Consider the following 24,631-nt stretch of genomic DNA (forward strand, 5'->3'; position numbering starts at 1 on the left):
TCATTTAACATATTTCTCTCGTATTTTCTGTAAGTTAGATATTCCTTTATTTTCAAGTTGAGTGATTATGTTGTAGTTGTGTCCAGCATATAACTAGATTTCACTTGTAAAAGTAGTTAATTTGTGTGTCTTAATCATCAAATATAATTATATTATGTATATTGTGATTACTGATATATTTGTGCTTGTTTCTATAATCTTATTTTGTGCTTTCTATTTACTGTGTATTTTTTCCTTTACTTTTTGACCTGCTTTCTTTCCTTCCGTTGGATTGGGTTTTCTGTATTCTCTCTTTTCCTCTCTGTTGGTTCAGAAATTACACATTCTGTTTTTAATCTCTTAGTGATTATTCTTGAATGTTCAATATTCATAGTTGAATTAAAATTTAAGGCAAATATATTTACCTCCTAAACAATATAAAGACTTTAGAGCTTTTAACATTGACCTGCTCCCTCCCTCCCATCTTCCCTAATATTGTTTTCTAGTATTTTAGATCTACTTTGTTTTTAATTTAGTCTCCCATGTCTTTTCAGTCAACACTTACTTGAACTCATCAGCATGTTTTCCAGTTTCTTTGCCTTCAGTTGCTTCTTTTTAAAAAATTTGTAACTCAAATAATGTAAATATGTAAACCATGAATGTATAAAACCAAAATACAAGTTTCAGGAAATAATACTTACCCTTATTGCCTGAGATGCACTCTGGCAAAATTTTCTATTCTCTGCTACTGTTGCTCACAATTTCTTTTTGCATCTGCTTTCTTGAGGATTGTTTCCTTCTTCCTTCCTTTATTAGTTCTTCCATCTAGAGCATGTGAGTGGTAAATTCTCCTAGTCTTTGAAAACATCTTTAATTTTATTCATGAGTGATAGCTTACAGATGGGGACAGAATTCTAAGTTGATCCTCATTTTCCCTCAACATTTTAAGGATAATATTCCATTATTTACTGACATCTCTAATTGCTGAGTTTATACTACCTATATGCTGTCTTTCCAGTTACTGTTCTTTTATCTCTGAATTCTTTTAACATTTTCTCTTTATTTTTAGTTTATTTTATATTTTTGATACAAGTGTGTCTTGGTGTATATACTTTTATTTTTATGTATTTATTTTTTAAGAGGTTTTTTTTTTTACTTGGCGGGGAGGGGCACAGGAAAGGGAGACAGAGAATCCAGATGCAGGTCTCGATCTCACAGCCCTGAGATCACCGCCTGAGCCGAAATCAAGAGTCGGACACTCAACCGACTGAGCCACACAGGTGTCCTCAGTGTGTATATTTTTAAAATTTATTCTAGGGCGCCTGGGTGTCTCAGTTGGTTAAGCGACTGCCTTTGGCTCAGGTCATGATCCCAGGGTTCTGGGATCGAGTCCCACATCGGGCTCCCTGCTCAGTGGGGAGCCTGCTTCTCCCTTTGACCCTCTCCCCTCTCATGCTGTTTCTCTCTCTCTCAAATAAATAAATCTTTAAAAAAAAAAAAAAAAAATTTATTCTAAATGAGAGTTGGAATGATTATTTAATTTTCAGGTTTAATGTTGGTTATTTTTCATCCATTTTCTTTTGGAGTATTGCTTCCTCCCCATTCTTTCTGTTCTGTTTTCTAAAACACCTTTTAGAGCTATGTTGGGGGCGCCTGGGTGGCTCAGTCGTTAAGCATCTGCCTTCAGCTTAGGTCATGATTCCAGGGTCCTGGGATCGAGCCCCACATCAGGCTTCCTGTTCCACGGGAAGCCTGCTTCTCCCTCTCCCACTCTGCCTGCTTGTGTTCCCTCTCTCGCTGTGTCTCTCTCTGTCAAAAAAAATAAATAAAATCTTAAAAAAAAAAAGAGCTATGTTGGACCTTCTCACTTTATTCCCTGTCTCTTAACTGTTAATTGCCACCTTTTTATCTCTCAATGACGTACTTAGGGTGATGTCCTCAGATCTGCCTATTAGTTTACTAATTTTCTCTTCTGCTATATCTTTGCTATAGGATTTAGTTTTTTTACTATATTCTTAATGTCTAAGTTTTATTTCTTTTTCAAATCGATTTGCTGGATGTACTGTCCTGTTCTTTTATTATGGTTTCTATGTCTTCTTTTTTCTATTTAATGATTTTAGTAATATTTTATGCCCTTTCAGATTGTTTTACTTCATGATTGTATATTCTCAATTGTCAGGTCTGCATGCTGTCTTTTATGGTGGTTTCTTTGTGCAATTTGTAATTTTTTTTTATCATGAACTTATCTTTAGGGGAGTTCTGCTGGGTTGTGTATGTTTGCCTTTGATGTAATTTTGTATTTGCTTCTTGGGATCTACTGAAGTAGAAAAATTTGGGGGACAAGTTTTTATATACATTTCTTGGCTTGTAGTTGCTATAGTACATAGATAGTATAAATTCAGATCCCATACCTGTTTGTGGCATGACAGAGGTTTTGTTTTGTTTTTTTAATTATGTAACGTTAATCACCATACATTACATCATTAGTTTTTGATGTAGTGTTCCATGATACATTGTTTGCGAATAACACCCAGTGCTCCATGCAGTACGTGCCCTCTTTAATACCCATCACCAGGCTAACCCATCCCCCCACCCCCACCCAGAACCCTCAGTTTGTTTCTCAGAGTCCATAGTCTCTCATGGTTCATGACAGAGGTTTTGATTTCTCAGAGTTGACTTGTTTTTCTCCCATCTGCTATCAGGCAGATAGAAAACTTCTCTGCTGCTTCTCCAGGGTTTTTATGCTTATTTTATGGACAAAGCTATCCTTCAGTGCTTTCGGCCATATGAAGGTAGCTCAGTTCTCTCTACTGCAGATGGCAGAAACCACATCTCCTTTCTGTATGGACTCTCCCAGCATCATTGCCCATATATTGCCCAGCTTTGATTCCTTTTTCTTTCTGGCACTGGGGGATTTCTTTATTTATAGGGCTTGGTTGCATATTAATCTATTTTTTTAATTTAACATTTCGTCTGTGTTTCTATAACAGGGTATGAACCTGTCTACTTTAGCTCAGTCTGCCATGTTTTCTGAAACTGATAATAAATTTAATAGTTTTTTTACTATGAGGGAGATTAAATTTTAAATATATTAAATTATTTCATTATACAGTAGAAAGTTGTCAAAATAATATGTTGTAAACTTCTGATATATCTGTTGCCATGTGAAAGTGTTAACTGTTACATCTTTTTTTCCCCATGTGTTTTTTTCCTCTACTATTTTACTTTGGATTAGTATGTTTCCTGACTCATATGAATAAGGAGGCTCAAAGTGACCAAGAGGAGACTTCAGAAGCTGAATTTTCAGTAACAGAAACTCATTCTAGTCAAAAAACCCATGTGTTTCCTTCTGCTGATTCGGCTCTCAGCCTTTTCAGTGACCAGAATACAACTTCTCCTGGTATCGTTCTTCACTTTTTTCATTTACACTCTTGTTTTCCAGTATACTGTTACTGAAGAGTATTTTATTGGGAACACAGTTGTGAAGGATTTGTGAAGCCATTTTGCAATATTTATACATTTCAGGGGCGGGAAGTTAAAGATTGTGCCATTTACTTGAACTTGATTGTCATCTTCCTAAGATCTATTGCAAGCATGTATCATCATCTCCAATAAGATATATGATTAGATATCTCCAAGTTATTTTGCTAACTTATTAATGTTAGATATATAGCAACTGGACTTACTATACTATCTGATTTTTATAAAACTTGAGAAATTCAGACTCAGCCAATATTGAGAACCTGGAGTTTTAATTATGAAAACAAAACAACAAACAGCTGTAGTTTCTGGAGACTGCCGCGTCCCAGATAAGGCTGCTCTATGTGCACTGAGCTCGGTGTGAGCCTAACCTGCGAGGTGGATGCCATTATTAGCCCCACTGTACAGTTGAGAATATTGAGACTTAGACAAGTTTAGTGCCACTTTTCATTCTATTTCATTTGGAGTTGGCAATTAAAAATGTTCTTCTTTAGTCCTAACAAACACATTTTGTCATATGAATAATAGGTCATACTAAATACAACACTTGGACTACTGACAGTGGCTCTGAAGTGTGTTTTTTCTCTCAGCTATTGATGGTCAAAAATGATGAATTTACTAAGTGTTTATAGTATGTTTTATTATCATTATTAAAGTAGCATAAGCAGTAAAAAATGCTATTTTTAAATGGCATAGTGGTTATTAAAAGAAAAGCTATTAAGAAGCTGGCTTTAAGTCTTATAATTTTTTTCTCTAAATTCTTCCTGGATTCCATTTGTATTTTGGTCATCATCCTATGGGATTGATCATTTCCACTTCACAGAGTTATGAAGATTGAGTGTTGTATATAAAGTACCTAGCTCAGAACCTGTTTGATTCCTGTAGGTCCTCAGTCATTTGTAGCTTTCGTTTTGACGCTTATGGGAGAGAGTTGACAGATGAGGTTAAAGAGGTGGTGGAGGGTATCTGAGAAGTGAACACTCCATTTTATATCAGGGCATCATTGGAGAATTCTGAGCAGAGAAGTGGAATGAGGAGATTTTGAAGACTAGAATGGAGACATAGATCGTTTAGTGAGCTGTTACCTTCATCTGACTTTGGAATAATAAGGGCCTGGGCAGTGTTGTGGGAAAGCAGGAGACATTCTGAAGGCAGCTCATGTTACCCACTCACTAAGCAGATAAAAGAGGAGGAGAAGGAGAACCTGAATGGCGATTTTGTGTTGTCATACTGTAGGAGCGAGGATATCCTAACTCTGATGTCAGATTCTAGAGTACCCTAAGACCAAATGTAACATAAGGTGATGTTGGGTATATAAATGGCCATATTTAGGACCCGGTTTTTGACAGCAAGTAGAACTTGATGAGAGGTTTATGCTTGAAAAACAGATGTAAGAGCCTTTTACCTAATTATATAGTCAAGACTTGGTGCGTCTGTTCTCAGCAAGAAATATGGAAAAAGGGAAAAAAAACCAAAGAGCAGCTTGTGAAACGATACCCTTGGGAGAGCATGGGAGGCCTCCCTGGGAGGAGGGGGATGGACAAGCAGACTCTGGTAAAGGGGCTTCAGAATGAAGTGAGTGGCTCACAGTTGCACAAGCTACCAGAATGTCAAGAATAAAGATTGAATTTGTTAAGGACTTTAGGGACTTTCAGGTAATATCCAGAGTAGAAGGCTGTTTGGGGACAAAGACAGGCTCAAGAAGCTGTACGTATAGACTACTTAACAGTTCTGATGGTAAAAGGAAGTAGAAAAATAAGAGAAATGAAGTCAAAGATCATTTCAGGATGGAGATAAAGACAAACTCTTTTAATGTTTAAAGGAAGAAGAAAACAAAGGAGTAGGAAAAGTGAGATTGAAAATATTCATTCAGAATTGTAATAGCTTCTTAAATTAGGTTGCAAGAGAAGAAAGGAAAAATGTGAATAAATGTCATAATACATATAAAGATAATTAAAATGTTTTTCTCTAGCATTCAATGTCTAATGTAAACTAAAAAGGAAACCAAATTACTATTTTTTAGAGTGCAGGATTTAGATGCCTAATGGGTGTTTCTTTTTCCAAAGTTGGTACTACTTCTAGTGCTCAAAAACAGCTCAGATTTCCTCATTTGAAATTGACTTCCATTTCTTAGCACATTCTTGTGAATGTTCTTAACAGTGGCAAATAATTTATTCACTGAGGATGGATTTAATTTTGGGTAACAGCCACAAGATTTCCAGAGGCATTTCTGATAAATGGAGTAGATAATAAGGCTGAGTGTCACTGTTTGGAATTAAAAAAAAAAAAAAAAGAATTGTGATTTTCAAGGAATAAAGTTGATCTGTTGTGTTCAGTAAATTGTGAAGGCAGTTCCCAAAGGAAGAGTTCCAAAAATGGTTTGAAAATGAAGTAAGGATCAAATCTTCCTGTGTAACTACTGTTAAAGGTATTTATTTGGATATAATACTTTTCTGCCCTTTGATAAAAGGAATCAGAAAGAAATTTCATTTCTCAGCAGTCAGACCTTTTATATCTGATTACTCTATAACCTACATCATTACCATTTTTTTTCTTTTAGTAATTGAGGATTTTCTTAATAGTTAAATCTAAGGGGTGCCTGGCTGGCTCAATTGGTAGAGCATGCGACTCTTGATCTCATGGTTGTGGGTTCGAGCTCCATGTTGGGTGTGGAGATTACTTAAAAATCAAAAAAATCTTTAAAAAAATAGTGAAATTGAATTAATTGCTATTAAAACCTCACAAATGCCCCAACTCTGAGAACAAAGATAATGTAAAATCTTTGATTTGAAGATTAATAAATTAAACAAAACAATGTGCTTAGGAAAGCAAAATTAATAGTAAAGACACGTGGATGTATAAGTCTTGGGGCAGGGTAGATTTGTCTAAGAAAAGCTTAACAAGGAAACATTTTTGAGAACACTTTCTCCCGTAGTAACTCAATTCTCTTTGAGGATTAAACATATCAAAAGTTGAGTAGGTATTTTGCTTTAAAGACATGTAGTTAATATTGGACAAGGTTTAAAAATTATTCTTTGGCTGTTGTTCTTCCAAGTAATGGCTTCTTGGAATTAAATTAGATATTTTCCCAAATGTATTACTTTTAGACCATCAGAGCATTTTTGTTTTGTTGTTGTTGTTGTTTTAGTAAATCTCACTTCTGTATTTTAAACTGTGTACTAAGCAAAGAAGGACTGTACTTCCTAAAGTATTCAGAGTACTCTGAATAGAAGAGTAATAATCTGAAAACGCAGAGTATTCACTACCAAATAGCATATTTAAGAGGAAGATAAATAGGTTACACATATATATCTTTAAACCTATTTGGAGGTTTAAGAATATTTTAATTTTACTTTTATTTATCTATTTTTTTAAGATTTTATTTATCAGAGAGAGAGAGCAGGGAGGAGAGGGAGAAGCAGGGGGCCCGATGTGGGGCTCGATCCCAGGACCCCGGGATCATGACCTGAGCTGAAGGCAGACGCTTAATGACTGAGCCACCCAGGCGCCCCTAAAAATATTTTAATTTCTGGTTATATAATTTCTAAATCAGGTTAATAGATGAAAGTAGAGAAAATTATTGACCCCCAATTTTTATTAATAATCTTTCTCTTCTTTTAAGGTGTGAATAACAGTGATGAGTTATTTGAGAGGTAAATATCTTTTAAGAATTAATTCACAGGTTTACTTAAGGTTGGGTATAAACTGTGTGCTTTGGAAATTTTGTTGTTCATTTGCATGTGAGCTTCTATACTACATATTTTTTCATGGACTAAAAGAATATAATTCTCATCGGGAATGGAGTATTTTAAGAAGCTGAGGATTGCTTTATTATATCCTTTATATACACCTATGTTTTAGCATAGGTAATTAGAATGCAGTAGACTGTGTTTGCTACACTTTTCACTGCATGTGTATTCAGCAGGCAGGACAGGTAGAGGTTATCTCCTCAGCCTTATGTTCACTTTTTTTTTTTTTTTTTTGACAGAGACAGAGAGAGAGGGAACACAATCAGGGGGAATGGGAGAGGGAGAAGCAGGCTTCCCACTGAGCAGAGAGGTTTATGTGGGGTTCGATCCCAGGACCCCGGGATCATGACCTGAGCCGAAGGCAGACGCTTAACGACTGAGCCACCCAGGCGCCCCTTATGTTTGCTTTTCTATGAGCACATAAGAAGTCATCAATTACTGATGATTAGACTTGCGCTGAGGATTACTGGAAAGTAGAAGGAACATTAGATCTGTGTTTATTATTTTTGTGTTCATTTATGCTCTTAGAGGACATAACTTTTAAACTTTACATGTTAATTTTTGTTTAATATAATTAAATTGTAGATACTGACTTATATTTCTCAAATTGCATTTGAAAATGAAGCATTTCAGTAGATCCACTCCAGATGACTGGATTAACTGATATTGCAGACATTATTGAGGACCTTATAACAAAAGATGGTGTTTCCAGTGAGGAGCTTGGTTTAACAGAACAACAAGCTAAGAATATCTCCAGGTAATCTTTGAATAATTCATTTTTAACCCATTTAAAATGTTTATGGTTCAAGAATATTCAAAATTGGCCATATTTTAATGTGATTTTTATGAAACAAACACAAAACTTAGATTTTTTTCTATCTGGGGAGTTTTCCCAAGATCTCATTACTTTATTTTATTTTTGTTGTCATTATTATATCTTTAATTTATTTATTTTGAGATTTAAAAAAAAAATTTCAGTATAGTTAACATACAGTGTTATATATATGTATATATATATTTTTTTTTTTTAAAGATTTTATTTATTTGACACAGAGCACGGTGGGGGGGAGTGGCAGGCAGAGGGAGAGGGAGAAGCAGACTCCCTGCTGAGCAGGGAGCCTGATGTGGAACTCGATCCCAGGACCCTGGGATCATGACCCGAGCTGAAGGCAGACGCTCAACCATCTGAGCCACCCAGGCGCCCAAAATACAGTGTTATATTAGTTTCAGAAGTACAATATAGTGATCCAGCAGTTGCATACTTTACTCAGTGCTCCTCAAGACCAGTGCGCTCCTAATCCCCTTTACCCATTTTACCCATCCCCCACCCACCTCCCCTCTGGTAACCATCTATTTGTTGTCTATAGTTAAGAGTCTGTTTTTTGGTTTTTCTCTTTTCTTTTTTGTTGTTCGTTTGTTTTGTTTCTTAAATTCCACATATGAGTGAAATCATACAGTATTTATTTATCTTTCTCTGACTTATTTTGCTTAGCATTATACTCTACTGTCTAGCTCCATCCATGTTGTTGCAAATGGCAAGATTTCATTCATTTTTATGGCTGAGTAATATTCCATGGTGTATATATACCACTTCTTTATCCATTCATCTATCAGTGAACACCTGGGCTGCTTCCATAATTTGGCTATTGTAAATAATACTGCAATATACATTGGGGTTACATATTTCCCTTGGAATTAGTATTTTTGTATTCTTTGGGAAAATACTTAGTAGTGGAATTACTGGCTCATAAGGTAGTTGAATTTTTAACTTTTTGGGGAACCTCCATACTGTTTTCCAGAGTGGCTGCACCAGTCTGCATTCCTACCAAGAGTGTACAAGGATTCCTTTTTCTCCACATCCTCACTGACACTTGTTGATTCTTAGGTTTTTTATTTTAGCCATTCTGACAGGTGTGAGATGATATCTCATTGTGGTTTTGATATGCAGTTCCCTGATGATGAGTTATGTTGAGCATCTTTTCATGTGTCTGTTGGCCATGTAGATGTCTTCTTTGGAGAAATGTCTGTTCATGTCTTCTGCCCATTTTTTTAATTGGATTATTTGGTGTTGAGTTGTGTAAGTTCTTTATCTATTTTGGGTACTAACCCTTTATTGGATATGCCATTTGCAAATAGTTCTCCCATTCAGTAGGTTGTCTTTTAGTTTTGTTAATTATTTGCTTTGCTCTGCAGAAACTTTGTATTTTGATGTAGTTCCAATAGTTTATTTTTCTTTTATAACCCTTGCCTCAGAAGACATGTAGAAAAATGTTGCACAACCAATGTCAGAGATAGTACTGCCTGTGCTCTCTTCTAGAATTTTTATGGTTTCAGGTCTCACATTTGGGTCCTTAATCCATTTTTAATTTATTTTTCTGTTTGGTGTAAGTGGTCCAGTTTCATTGTTTTGCATGTTGCTGTCCAGTTTTCCCAACACCATTTGTTGGAAACAACCATCTTTTCCCATTGCATATTCTTTCCTGATTTACCAGTGATTAATTGACCATATAATAGTGTGATTATTTCTAGGCTCTCTGTTCTGTCTCATTGAGCTACGTGGCTATTTTTGTGCCAGGACCATACTGTTTTGATTACTACAGCATTGTGGTATATCTTGAAATCTGGTATTGTGATACCTCCAGCTTTGTACTTTTTCAAGATTGCTTTGGCTACATGGAGTCTTTTGTGGTTCCATACACATGGTGGGGTTATTTGTGAAAAATACTGTTGGTATTTGATAAGGATTGCATTGAAAAATACTGTTGGTATTTGATAAGGATTGCATTGAATCCTAAAAAAAAAAAAAAAAAAAAAAGATTGCTTTGAGTAGTGTGGACATTTTAACAGTATTTGTTCTCCCAATCCATGAACATGGAATATCTTTCCATTTGTTTGTGTCATCTTCAATTTCTTTCATCATTGTTTTATATTTTCAGGATACAGGTCTTTCACTTCCTTCATGAGTTTTTTTCCTAGGTGTTTTATTATTTTTGATGTAATTGTAAATAGGATTATATTCTTAATTTCTTTTTCTGCTACTTCATATAGAAATGTAATGAATTTCTGTATATTGACTTTGTGTTCTGCACCTTACTGAATTCAATTATTAGTTCTAGTTTTTTTGGTGGAGTCTTTAGGGTTTCCTCTATATAGTATCTTGTCATCTGCAAATAATGAAAGTTTTATTTTTTTCTTACCAATTTGGATGCCTTTTTTCCCTTTTTCTTGTCTGTGTAGGTAGGACTTCCAGAACTATGTTGAATGCAAGTGGTGAGAGTGGACATCCTTGTCTTGTTCTGGTCTTAGGGGAAAAGCTCTAAAGTTTTTTACCATTGAGTATGACATTAGCTGTGGGTTTTTCATACATGGCCTTTATTATGTTGAGGTATGTTCCCTCTAAACCTACTTCACTGAAGGTTTTAGTCATGTATGGATGTTGTACTTTGTCAAATGCTTTTTCTGCATCCATTGAAATGATTATATATTTTTTATCCTTTCTCTTTTGATGTGATGTATCACATTGATTTGCAGATTTTTTAAAAAATATTTATTTGACAGAGACAGTGAGAGAGGGAACACAAGCAGGGGGAGTGGGAGAGGGAGAAGCAGGCTTCCTTCTGAGCAGGGAGCCCAATGTGGGGCTCAATCCCAAGACCCCAGGATTGTGACCTGAGCCAAAGGCAGATGCTTAACGACTGAACCACCCAGGCACCCCTTGGTTTGCAAATATTGAACCACCCTTGAATCCTTGGAATAAATCCCACTTAATTGCAGTGAATGATTTTTTTAATGTATTGTTAATTTGGTTTGCTAATACTTTGTTGAGGATTTTTACATCTGTGTTCATCAGAGATATTGGCCTATAGTTCTCTCTCTTTTTTTAAGGATTATTATTTTAGAGAGAGAGTGTGGGGGGAGGGGCAGAGGGAGATGGAGAGAGAATCTGAAGCAGACTCCCTGCTGAGCATGGAGCCCAATGCAGGTCTCATTCTCACAACCCCCAAGATCATGACCTGAGCCGAAATCAAGAGTCGGATGCTTAACAAACTGAGCCACCCGGGTGCCACAGTAGTTCTCTCTCTCTCTTTTTTTTGTAGTGTCTTTATCTGGTTTTGGTATTGAGGTAATGCTGGTCTCATAGAATTAATTTGGAAGCTTTCCTTCCTTTTCTATTTTTGGAATAGTTTGGGAAGGAAAGATATAAACTCTTCTGTACATGTTTGGTAGAATTCATCTGTGAAGCTGTCTGGTCCTAGATTTGTTTGTTGGAAGTTTTTTGATTACAGATTCAATTTCATTGCTGATAATCAGTCTGTTCAAATATTCTATTTCTTCCTGCTTCAGTTTTGGGAGGTTATATGTTTCGAGGAAGAATTCTTGTAGGTTGTCCAATTATATTCAAAGTAATTATTGATAGGTATGTACTTATTGCCATTTTGTTACTTGTTTTATGGTTGTGTTTGTGCTGCTTCTCTGTTCCTTTCTTCTCTTGCTCTCTTTTCTCATGGTTTGCTGGCTTTCTTTAGTGATATACTTGGATTCCTTTCTCTTCATTTTTTGCGTATCTATTACTGGTTTTAATTTGTAGTTACCATTTGGTTTGTATATAACATCTTATGCATATAGCAGTCTATATTAAGTTGATGTGTGCTTAAGTTTGAACCCATTCTTTACTCTTCTCCCCACCTCCTGTGTTTTAGGTGTATGGTGTCCTACTTTACATCCTTTTATTTTGTGAGTTCTTTGATTTTTATACATATACTTATTTTTATTATTTTTTCACTTCCTACTTACTCCTAGTTACGATTTTTCCTTTCCACCTTGAAGAGTCCCCTTTGACATTTCTTATAGGGCTGGTTTAGTGGTCATGAATTCTTTTAACTTTTGTTTGTCTGGAAAACTCTTTCTCTCCTATTCTGAATGATAGCCTTGCTGGATAGAGTATTCTTGGCTGCAGGTTTTTTCCTTTCAGCACTTTGAATATATCATTCCACTCCCTTTTGACCTGCCCAGTTTCTGCTGAAAAATCAGCTGATTGCCTTATGAGGTTTCCCTTGGATGTAACTGTTTTCTTTTCTCTTGCTGCTTTTAAAATTCTCTCTTTATCACTACTTTTTGCCATTTTAATTACTATGTGTCTTGGTGAAGACCTCCTTGGGTTGATTTTATTGGGGGATTTCTGTGCTTACTGGATCTGATTTTCTGTTTCCCTCTCCAGATTTGGGAAATTTTCAGATACTATTTTCTTGAAGTAAATTTTCTGCTCCCTTTTCTCTCTCTTCTCGTTTTGGGATCCCTATAATGCAAATGTTATTACACTTGATGGTGTTGCTGAGGCCCTAAGACTATTTTTATTTTGTATTATTATTTTCTCGCACCTGTTCAGCTTGATTGCTTTCCATTACTCTGTTCTCCAGGTTGTTGATCCATTTTTCTACTTCCTCTAGTCTACTATTCATTCTATCTAGTGTACTTTTAATTTAATTTATTGTGTTATTCATCTCTGATTGGTTCTTTTTTATGTTTTCCATCTCTTTGTTCAGGGCCTCACTGATGTCCTTTATTCTTTTTTCAGTGAGCATCTTTATGACCATTATTTTAAGTTCTCTCAGTCATATTACTATGTCCATTTCACATGGGTTTCTTTCTGTGATTCTGCCCTGTTCTTTTATTTGGGACATATTTCTCTGTGTCTTCACAAACCTCCCTCCCCTATGCCCCAGGCATTTTTCAAACTGCTTCTTCTCTGCTGTATCCTGCAGGGCTGTCTCTTGTGCTCTCCCTTTAAGGGCAGGGACTCAGTTTCCTTTCTCCCTCCAGGCTCTCCCAGAGCTGAGCCTGCTGCTGCTTAAAGTTCCAGGTTTTAAGTCCTGCTGATTATAAGAACTTGCAAAATTCAACCCCTGTGGTTTCCGAAGTCAGATGTTATGGGGATTCATTTTTCCTGCATGGGCTCCTCAGTGTGAGGATCTGTTTCTCTCCCCTCTCCATGCCCGCAGCATCCGTCCCTCCAGTGGACAGTTCTGTGGTTCCATTTAGCCCCTGACTGTGTCTCCACCCTTCCTGCCCGCTTTGATGTGGCGTCTTCTCTACATTTAGCTGTGGAGAGTTTGTTCTTCCAGTCTTTGATCATTTTCTGGGTTATTTACACTGATATCAGTGTTATCTAATCATATCCATGGGATGAGATGAGCTTAGGGTTCTCCTACTCTGCTTTCTTCCCTGGAAGCTCTCATCACTTTAAGTACAACATAAACTTAATCCTTTCTTTTTAGAAGTAATTAAAGATTTTTTAAAAAGATTTTATTTATCCATTCCTTTTTAGAGGAAGAGAGCGTGTGTGTGTATGCACCTGCAGGCAAGTGGGGGAAGGGGTAAAGGGGGAGGGAGGGGGACAAACAGACTCTGCACTGAGTGTGGAGCCTGATGTGGGGCTCAGTCCCACAACCCTGAGATCATGACCTGAGCCAGAATCAAGAGTCAGCCGCTTAACCGACTGAGCCACCCAGGCACCCCAATTAAAGACTTCATCCATAGTACTTTGCCCTAAATACTAATCCTTAGAATATGTATTAAATAGCCTTTTCCTGGAATATTAGGTTAAAATGTTTTTCCTTGCAATGTGTCCTGATCCAAGAACTGGTTCCTGATAGAATAAAGTCTGGCTCTCCTACTAATGCTTCCGTGGGATATATATATACCTATTGGCTTGTTTATATAAGAGTCAGTCTTATGAATGTTATGAATATTTCATCAATAATGTATTAAGTATCAAGATTTAGAAGAATAAAAATATGGCTTGTACTCTTGAATGGAGATAGAACTATAGAAAGAGTGTGACATAAGACCAAACTGTATCATGGTGCTATGGGAGCTTGAGGGGAGAGTCAGTCCAAGGCAGCAGCTTCACTAGTTACGGTGTTTGAGCTGTATTTCAAAGGACCGATAGAAATTCGTGTTGCTTATAAATAGTAGAAAGGGTATTCAAGGCAGCAAGAATATAAAATGCAAAGGAGCAATGAGTAGATATGGGCTGGGAGTTAGATAGGACTGGAGTTTATGTATTGGAAGGAGAGAGAGGGTCTGGCTGGGTGTGCTGGCTATAGATTGGGGACCAAAGGCACCCATTCCTTATCTGCAAGCAGTAAGGGGGTCAACAAGGGGCTTTAAACTAGAAATGGGAGCCAACTAGAGGTCTTACTTCAGTAATCTAAAGATGAAGGGGCTCAGAATGGAGAGTGTAGGGTAATAATCATGAGTAAACCTGGAGGCTGTCAGGAGGAAGTGAGAATGATTTTCTATTTGGATGACTAAGTTGATGGTGATTTCTTTGGCAAGATAGAGAATGTAGTTTCAGAAATGTTATAAGGTGCCAGGAGAATATTCCATTAGTGATATTCATTGGCACATTAGTTTTAGGTCATCCCAGAAGCAAATGCCAAAATGAGATTTAGGTGAGCATGAGATTTGGAGGAACACCTGTGAGGGAGAAAGGGGCAGGAGCCTGAGGAAGTGGGGACAACTGTCAGACTGCAGTCCCAGTGTGGATGTGGATCTGATCCTATGTTAGGGGTCCCCAGGATCACCTTAGGGTCACTGATTGGGAGGACTTACAGAACTTACAGAGTCATACTCATGACTTAATTTATTAAAACAAGAGAATTCAAAGCAAAACCAGCAAGGAGAAGAGACTGCATGCAGTGAATTCTGAGGGAAACCAGGCACAGGTTCCTAAGAATCCTCTCCTGGTGCGGGCCCAACAGGACACAATTCCTCCAGCACACGTGAGATCATGTCCACCACGGAGGCTCATTTAGGGACTCAGTGCCCAGAGTTTTTCTTGGGGGCTGGTTGAGTAGGCAGCCTCTTCCTGGCACATACCAAATCCAGACTTCCAGAAGGAAAAGCAGGTTTTCAGTATAAGCCACATTGTTTGTACTGGTGGTCTACCATTTAGGATGATGGATGATGTTCTCCTCTCATGCTGGGTGATGAGTCTGCCCCAGATCCCTGTCTCACACCACCTGTTTTCTTGGATTATTTTCAGTACTACTTGTGTCAGTTCCTGTCATCTGAGAAGCAGAAGCCAAGATGGGATTAGATGTGCAAGACATTTATCGGGAGAAAGGCCTTTGGGGGGGGGACACAGAAGTGGGGGGAAGCATCAGACCACAGTGTAGGTGTGCCCACCCCGTGAAGGGAGAGGGAAGGGGGAAGAGGAGGTTGAGTAAGTGGAATGTGGGAGTACGGTGTTACAGGAAAGTTTCAGCTGGGTCAGTGGTAAGACATCCATCAGCGTTGCCCATCAGAGGAGTCCTGTGTCTTGCAGGAATGGGTCAGCCATAACTAGCTCAGGCCAGCCCATGGGGAATATGGTGTGGGCATGAATGTGGCTAGATCTACAAGGGCAGCTGTTTAGAAGTCATCTCTGTAGTATAAGTTTTGAAAGTGATTGAGATAGTCCAGGAGTAAGAGGATTGGGGAAGAAGTCCAAAACAGAACTTTTAGTAAGACATTAATATTGAAATGGTGAGCAGAGACTAAAGGACCCAATGTAGGAGGCTGCACAGTGTTTTCAGAGTTAGAGTAAGACCCATGTAAGAGAGAGTTTAACATAGAAAAGAGGAGCCAATTGTATTAAATGTTATAGGGAAGTCCAGTAGGATGAAGAAGCTTGTTGGTGAGCTTCCCTTCCCTTCCCTCCCCTCCCCTTCTTTTTTCTTTTAAATTTATTTTTATTTCATTATGTTTTGTTAGTTACCATACAGTACATCATGTGGTTGATGAGCTTTCTGAGATCATTTTTAGTGGATTTCAGGGAACAGGTTGGTGCAAGTTGATAGAGACATGAATGTGTACTACTTTTTGAGAATGGGAAAAATCTTTCCAAACGGGCAGCTGGCGGGCTTAGTCGGTGGCACGTGTGACTCTTGATCTCAGGGTTGTGAGTTCAAGCCCCATGTTGGGTATAGAAATTACTTTAAAAAAATCTTAAAAAAAAATCCCTTTCCAAATAAACAGTACTTAGTTTACTTAGATCCATAAAAAATGTAAAATCAAGTGATGCCCTGTCTGTTAAATTTCTCAGAATTCAGCATTCTTCTGGTAGACGAACACAGAGAACTGAGAAGGAAAGAAGAGAAATTCAGGTGTGGATGAAAAGAAAACGCAAGGAAAGAATGGCAGAGTACTTAAACCAGCTGGCGGAGAAGAGGGGGCAAGAACATGACCCTTTCTGCCCGAGGAGCAATCCAGTAAGTGTGCAGTAAGTGTGCAGTATCAGGGGCAATGGGCAGTGGGATAGCCCTGAATATGTGCAGTGTTTCCCTGGCAAATATTCAAGAAAAGGATTAACATAATTTGGATGCATTTTTTATTAGACAGAAATGTCACCATTTTACTTGTCAGAAAATGTTAATTACCTTAACAAAACATAACAAGGTATTCTACAAACCATGTCCTGTTGAACTATCTTAAATACTTTTTCTTCCCCAGGCTAACTATGGCTCTCGCTGATTTTAACCAAGTGAAGAGACTGAGTGATTGGTGACCAGTTGGAGCTGTTCCCTTAATTTTCAGTGAGAGTCAGTGGCAGTTGAACAACTGACTGTGTGTAGTAAAGCCATTTAAAAAAATAATTTTGTATCCACAAGTTATCTACAAAAAATAGAGTATGATTCAGGTACCAAGGGTACGGTGGCGTGTGTGCACGTGTGTCAGCTGCCCTTTAAACTGTCCACATTTATTTACTGAGCCCTGACTGTGGGCATCACTGTAGCTGGTCAGAAGCAGTTTTCTTCAGAAGGTGAAATAAAGCAATGTTACTTTGATAATCACATTACTATGAAAATTGCATTTGAATTATACTTAGTTTATCTTTTACTTTGTAATTTGAAATAAAATATAATAGTACTTAATTTTTTTTGACATCATTAGAGGAACATGTTCTATAAAAGTGAATTTTCCAGATATGGCTGTCACATTTAAGCACCAAATGGTGCAAAATAGGTGAACTAGTACATAAATTGTATACTTAACTTGTGTCTAGAGAAAGCTTGTTGATGTTAATATAACCTTTTTTTTTTGAGAGAGAGCATGCGCTCACGTATATACACATGAGCGGGAGGGAGGGGCCGAGGGAGAGGGTGAGAATCTTAAGGCCCCGAGATCATGACCTGAACCAAAATCAAGAGTTGCTTAGCCGACTGAGCCACCCGGGTGCCCTGATGTTAATACAACGTTGTGGTGGAGAGTGTTAAGGACCCGTAATGACCATCAAGGCTGCTGAGGCACCTGACTAGAATCTTCAAGTTCATGTGTTTATGTGTGTGCTCCTCCAGCCCAGGTGGGTGGGTTCTGATATTGGCCTCTCTGTCAACCAAGCAAATACCCTAGATAGTTAGAATTGTGTCCAAATTTAGAACAAATTAACTCTGAGGGCACTGGGATTGCTTGGTTGTTGGACTTTGTGACTATTCCTTCACAATGGCAAGCACCTGTTTATTTTTAGCTTCTGTTTAGGTGAAGGTATGGGATTAGTGAGGGGTTAATGTAATTAAAACTTTCATTTGAATTTATATCAGAAATTAATAAGACCTCTAATTTGTCACTCACTGCTTCCAAGGAAGCAGTGTCTTCCAAGGAGAGTAGTGTCACGCACTACTCTCCAAGTAGGAGCTACAGAGAGTGCATGCACTTCTGTGTGCACACTTTTATACACGAAATTGTGTGTAAAAGGACTTCATTAGTAACTCAGTAGTAACTTTTAATATTCTGGAATAAGACACTTGCTAATTTGCCTCCTGGTGCATAAGTTTTGAGGCGTTTTTACGTCGCAGTGAACATACTACATTAGGTGACTGGTAGACATTTTAAAACATCAAAATGATAGCTTTAAAGGTCTACTGCTTTATCAAGCACACTGTTAGTGAGATTAATCACAAGGCTGAGTATGAAGTGTATGTGTCTTCATCCTTAAAATGTTCTTGTTTCCCATTTTAAATGCAGCTGACACTGTATGTTAATTGAATTTAAATTAAAATAAATGCAGCTGATAAGGTTCTCTCTTGAGAAAATACGTGAATTTAGCTAGCATTCTACTTATTAAACTAGTTTTTAATTACATGATGCTTTAACATTTTCGTGTTTTGTACTTGGGATAGGAAGCTTTGTCAAATATGACAGTGTTTTGCATTGTTTCCTGAATAGCAAAAATATGTTTTAACTTCCTATTAAAATTGATTAGTGGAATTTTCATGTTTTCCATGGATCACAAGGGCTTAATTATTTGAACTGAACCATAATGGACTAATGGGGTGTTTCTCATGCAGTTTTACATGACTTCACGGGAAATCAGGCTGAGACAGAAGATGAAGAACGAGAAGGACAGGTGAGCTGGGTAGCTGTCCCCCGAGCACGCTCTCCAGTTTGCACACCTGAGGCATGGACAATGCCTGAGGAACTCTAGTCTTCACAGTAGCCCCTTTTTGTCCATAAACAGAAAATTATGAGAGATAACTGCAAGGAAAATAGACTCTACTAGCCTTTTTAGGAATCTGCTTTCAAATATTGTTTATTCCATTGAATTTTCATGACTTTTATTTCTGCTATTGCCCTCCCTCTCCCAATCCAGATATGTATGTGCATTTTGAAAATACCCAAAGGGCCATAACTACAGGTAGCTTTACTAATTTCCGCCTAATCAATTTCAGAAATCTGAAATATCAATTTGCATTTGAAAAGCATTGAAAAAAACAAAAGCTAGGTGATAGTCAAACATTACGTTCCCTCTGGAGGTATGAAGTGAAAATGACTCTTTTATTAAATGTTGTTTAATTCTTTGTCTGAAGATTGCTACTCTCTGACCACTATAGTCGGCGGCTCTCACAAGCATATAGCCTGATGAATGAACTGCTATCCGAATCGGTACAGCCACCAACAACCGCCCAGAAAGCCTTGCCTAACAAACCCAGGGCTGCTCACGCTTCCCGAGGGCAACACTCTCTTTCTCCAAGACGGTAAGAGAGTTTGGCATGTTGTTCAGCACGATTATGTCAGGCCTGATAAGAGTTGAGTGCTTTTGTCCCCCAAGTTCAGTGTATTTGCATCTACCCTGCTCAGAAATAAGAAAATCAAGTAAAGAAAAACATGGTCCCATAATTACGACATCTTTTTAAGTTTATAGAATCACCAAGGAAAAAGATAACAATGTCATTATATCTCTAAGATATGACAGAGCACTTTGGCATATACCTAATACAGTTTTGATACCTGTTCAATTCCATTTCCTCCTTCTCTGCAATCTGCCATGTAACTGTTCGCCCTGTTTCTCCACTTGGCTCTACTCTTACAGAAACAGCCCTCACCAGCTTATCACTTCTCTGTCTCTTCCCAGCACAAACCCACATGTAATCAGATCCCTTGTGTGTATATAATTTGGGGTCTACTCAAAACACCAGAGATTCCCTTGAATCTTCTCTAATATAAAGCAGGGTATTAAATACATAAGTAACTGCCAAATACATAGATAATTTGAAATGGACAGATAACCAAAAACAATTTCTTTGAAAGAAACAAATGAAGTTTAAGGTATGAGACATGAAGAATAATTTGTTGGGAATTGTTATAACACAAAATGTATCACTAAGGTACAGAATAAGCAATGTGAAGTGAATGTATTAATCTGAGCTAGAATTTGGGTGTTTTGAAATGTACTTCATTACGGATATGAGATTCTAGGAATATAATAATTATGTAATTTCTACTTTAGAGAGAATCAGTATGGTCACAATATTCCAATAAATCAGCCTGGAAAATTCAAATATATATCCAGACCAAGTTACATCCGAAAGGGGAAACCTCAAGGCCCTCCTTGGTCACGTGGTAAGATTTTAAGCTTTTTTTAAATTGTAAATTTTGTGTAATTTGGACCTCCTTATCTCCAGAGTTGGTTTTCATTAGTAAAATGAAATCGTAGTGAAAAGCCGTTCTCATTTCAGCAGAATACAAGTTGCAGGATTGATAAAGACTTACCTGTGCTGGGATTTTGTTTGTTCTATTGCTTTGAAATAGGAAGACTCCAGAAATCTTAAACAAATGGCCTTTTTATAATAAAACTTGAACAGTCAATATTTAGATAAGACTTATTTGGGAATCTGTTTCTTTTGTGTGTCTGGCTAAAGAGGTAGGCATTTTTACAAATCAAGTTCTTATAGATGTCAGGATGGACTGGATAGATGGGTATCAGGATATCACAGAAGAGGAATACTATGAGGCTCATATTGAAGTATCATGTTTTTACCTTTTTTTTCTTAAAGATTTATTTATTTGAGAGAGCGAGAATGAGAGAGAGAGAGAGTACATGAGAGGGGGGAGTGGGAGAGGGAGAAGCAGGCTCCTCGCTGAGCAGGGAGCCCGATGTGGGACTCGATTCCGGGACTCCAGGATCATGACCCGAGCCGAAGGCAGTTGCTTAACCAACTGAGCCACCCAGGCACCCCGTGTTTTTACCTTTTGAACATCCTTTTCCACATTTGAAGATATAATATCTGTTATTTATTGCTAGCCTTCCTTTAGTTAATTTTGCCATATTTGGGTTTTGATTGCCAGAGTAAAACATATTTATTTTATGAAATGATTACACATTAAAAATGTAGAATCATAGGGACGCCTGGGTGGCTCAGGTGGTTGAGTGTCTGGCTTTTTTTTTTTTTTTTTTTAAGATTTTTATTTGAGAGAGAGAGAGCACAGAGGGAGAAGGAGAAGCGGACTCCCCACTGAGCAGGGAGCCTGACATGGGGCTTGATCCCATGATCCCGGGATCATGACCTGAGCCGAAGGCAGAGGCTTATCAACTGAGCCACCCAGGTGCCCCAAGTGTCTGGCTTTTTTATTTTTGGCTCAGGTCATGATCTCAGGGTCATGATATTGAGCCTCACATCAGACTCTGCACTCAGTGTGGAGTCTACTTGGGGTTCTCCCTCTGCTCCTCCCCCTGCTCACACTCTCTTTCTAAAAATAAAGAAAATCTTTAAAAAATGTATAATCATAGTTAATATGTAGTATAAATGCAGACAGCTTTTAGCTGTATAAAAACTAATGTGCCAGGTTCTGGTTACACCTTTAGTTACAAATGTTCCCATTTTACAGATGAGAAAACCCAGGCAGAGAAAGTTGAAATAACTGCCTGAGATCAGATAGCTAGGAAGTGGCAGTGCTGGGATTTAAACTCAGTTTGGGTCTAGAGCCTACACACTTAGAACCCATGCTTCATTATGCTGCCTCAATTTAGAAAATTGAAATTTCCATAAACTCTAGTCCTCTTAATAAAACTTCATAGTTTAGGGGCGCCTGGGTGGCTCAGTTGGTTAAGTGACTGCCTTCGGCTCGGGTCATGATCCTGGAGTCCCGGGATCGAGTCCCACATCGGGTTCCCTGCTCAGCGGGGAGTCTGCTTCTCCCTCTGACCCTCTTCCCTCTCATGCTCTCTATCTCTTGTTCTCTCTCTCTCAAATAAATAAATAAAATATTTAAAAAAAAAAACTGCATAGTTTAACTCTTGCTCTTGATTAACAAATTACAATAACAGTGCTCTTTTTAAACTAAAATTTCAAAATAGTAACCATGTTTTCTTTTTTTAATTTTTATTTTACACCTGATACATTTGCCAAAGTTAAAGAAATACCAAAAATTGGAAGGATTTTAAACTTGAATCCACGGTTTCTTAATATCAGATGGAAAAGTCTTGGATTCTGTGTAAATGTCTTTGTCTTGGGTCTGTCCAGTGTCAGGCCTGCATGGTTATGCTGCACTCGCCTGGGCTGAGGCCTCGGCCCTTCTTTGGTCGGCTCCCCGCCCTTGCTCGACTGTCCTTGAAGAGGTGCTCCTGCATGCTGGGTTCAGAAGCCCTCAAGGGACCCCCACCCCACACAGACCAGTCCAGAGCTCATCCCTGGCCTTTGGGCAGCCTCCCCCTCTGCCTTCTTAGCCCCCTTTCCCCATCTCACAGGTGCTGCGGGCCAGCTTGCTTTCTAGCCACAGGCTGTGCTCGGCACCCCTCTCTTCCCTCAAAAGTCTCCCTCACCTTGAATGCCTCACCTCCGTGTTTTGGAAGCCACCCCTCATCTTAATTCTTCAGTTCTTCTAAACTGATGTAATGAATTTTAAATTGGGGCCAATACTTAACTGGCCTGGTGGTTGTGAGTATCAGCGACAACGGTCTCAGCTGCCTTTGCTACCATTTGTGTCCTCTGGCCCCTGGTCACATGTTTGTGACTCTGAGGCATTGCTGCCACAGGTCTCATGTAGTCACTTGTGAACTTTTGTCCCATGCTAGACTGAATCTTCTGAAGGTAGCAACACTGTCTTCTCTATCTTATATACCACTTACATTGAACAAATGAGACTATTGAATACTTGGATACATGAAAAAAAATGGCTGTTTTTCTGACTAAAAATAGCTATTTATAAACTACTGTTCAGGGATATTAGTGGGTAGGTGTTGCTGTATTCATCCTATGTCAGAGAAGACCACCATGTAACTTGCCATCATCCCAGCTAACCTGTCCCTTAGCTTCCCCAGAAGAGGAGAGACAAAGGCAACTGGAGGGGCCGGTGACCATGCTGGCTTCTATCCAGGTTGCGCCTTGGTGTGACCTCTACCACCCCCAGAACCCAGCCGTTTCCCCTGGCTACATTCCGAGGCTTTAGGTCCCCCAGGATTGTGTGGCAGTGGGGGAAACGCAGGCATGATGGATCCCAGGCTCTCCCCTAGTCAGGGACGCAGATCCCCGGAGCCCATGTGAGGCAGTTCGGTCAGTGCAGATGGGGAAGTGAGGACTCATCAAGACTTTTAAGTTCACTGCAGCGCGTTTGTGAAAGAAGAGTTCTTCTGAGATGCTTGTGAGTCTGACTATATGTTGTTATCTGTCTTGTAAAGCAGTGTGTCATTTCTGCCAAATATCTCCAGCCCTGATTGCAAGCTGTTATACTTAGAGATCTCCCTGCCTTTTTTTTTTTTTTTTGGCTTGTTTTATGTATAGTTCTATCAAAAACAATATAAGGACTCTATGATAAGTAACTGAGAGGCATCAAAAACATAAAAAAATGTTCCAGCTTTTGGAATCATCCAGGCCTACATTCATATCCCAGCTCTGCTGCTTACTTGGTGCCTTCAATTATGTTATTTAAAACCTAACTCATGGGGGTGTTGAAGGTAAAAAGTAAAACTTTTGCATAACATAAATAATAAATGGTGGTTATTAGTCCTGGAATTTAAGAAACCTTAGTGAATCATTCTTTTGATAACATCTAACCTGGCATTCTGTCAAGGTGTTTCCCGCTAATAGGCGTATGTGGCTGGCTTTTCCAGTTGCCTGAGAGGTTGTCAAGGCACATTTGCCAGTTTGAGAAAGGACCATGGTCCCGCTATGAGGATACCAAGTTTCAAAGTAGAGCTTTCCCTTCCTTCATCTGCACTTTTGTTTTGCTTTCTTGGTTCAAATCAACCACCATTTATTGGGCCCCTTCCTAATCAGTAGTTTCTGTCCTCAAAGAATGTACAGTACGGTATGTGAAACATCATGGGCGCATACAGAAGGTTAAAGAAGTTTGCCTGTTTCTACAGGAACTGCTACTTCTGCCATACAGAATAAAGGTGCTGGAGCCAAAGCGGCAGTAAAAGCGGCTGTGCCATCTCCAGTTACCTTCCAAAAAGGTAAGGGAGAAATAAAGAATAACTTTATTTCTTCAACTTAAATTTTTAAAAATCGTAAGACCCTCTTAGAAATTTCAAATACAGATTTCAGAATGAAGGGTATGGCAGTGTGGTAGAGTGGTTAAGGGAACAGTCTGCGGAGTTAGCTCTCTTTAGAATCCTGGTTCACCACTTACTCTCTAGCTCTGGGCAAATTCCGGACCCATCTGTGTAAGCCTCAACTTTCTTACCTGCAAACTCCAGATTATTAGAGTGAAAACATATATTGTGGGCTTAGCAAAGTACTGAACATAAAAACAAGTATTCAGAGGGGGCCATCATCACAGAGTCATGCAGCACACAGACCCTTAAGTTTGGGGATTCTAAATTAGCTGTGCTCTGATCAACTAGAGAGTGAAGTGGTCATGATCTTAATGCCTAAGAATTCAGATCTAGCCCTGGCCTACCCCTCGCCCCGTGTTACTCTTCACCATTTAAAAAGTACGTTCACATGATTCTCCCGTGAGCTCTCTGTAACGGCCTGGTAGATAGACAGGGCACCTGTGATCCCCGTCTTACTGCTGAAGCCAGAGAGGCTTAGGGAAGCGATGCTTGATGCCAAGCATTGTATTAACACTGCCTGTGCATGATCTCACTTAATCCTCACATTAACTGAGTGAGCTCTATGGCATTATCCTGATTTACAGAAAGAACTACATTTTGGTAGGGA

At 38.5% G+C, this 24,631-nt stretch overlaps 1 protein-coding gene across 1 annotated transcript in view; it reads left to right on the top strand.

The window, feature by feature from the left end:
- CPLANE1 (ciliogenesis and planar polarity effector complex subunit 1) overlaps positions 1-24,631 on the top strand; it is a 122,636-nt gene that overhangs the window by 93,783 nt on the left and 4,222 nt on the right. The window contains exons 43-50 of the mRNA XM_028098015.2: positions 3,215-3,379; positions 7,082-7,112; positions 7,834-7,965; positions 16,297-16,462; positions 18,539-18,597; positions 19,058-19,225; positions 19,978-20,090; positions 23,833-23,922. Coding sequence (XP_027953816.2) covers positions 3,215-3,379; positions 7,082-7,112; positions 7,834-7,965; positions 16,297-16,462; positions 18,539-18,597; positions 19,058-19,225; positions 19,978-20,090; positions 23,833-23,922 — 924 coding nt within the window. The remainder of the gene's footprint in view (positions 1-3,214; positions 3,380-7,081; positions 7,113-7,833; positions 7,966-16,296; positions 16,463-18,538; positions 18,598-19,057; positions 19,226-19,977; positions 20,091-23,832; positions 23,923-24,631) is intronic.

This window comes from Eumetopias jubatus, unplaced genomic scaffold (assembly GCF_037043125.1).
Source record: "Eumetopias jubatus isolate StellerSeaLion01/CBP00866 unplaced genomic scaffold, mEumJub1_p1.0 scaffold_5, whole genome shotgun sequence".
Classification (NCBI taxonomy): domain Eukaryota; kingdom Metazoa; phylum Chordata; class Mammalia; order Carnivora; family Otariidae; genus Eumetopias; species Eumetopias jubatus.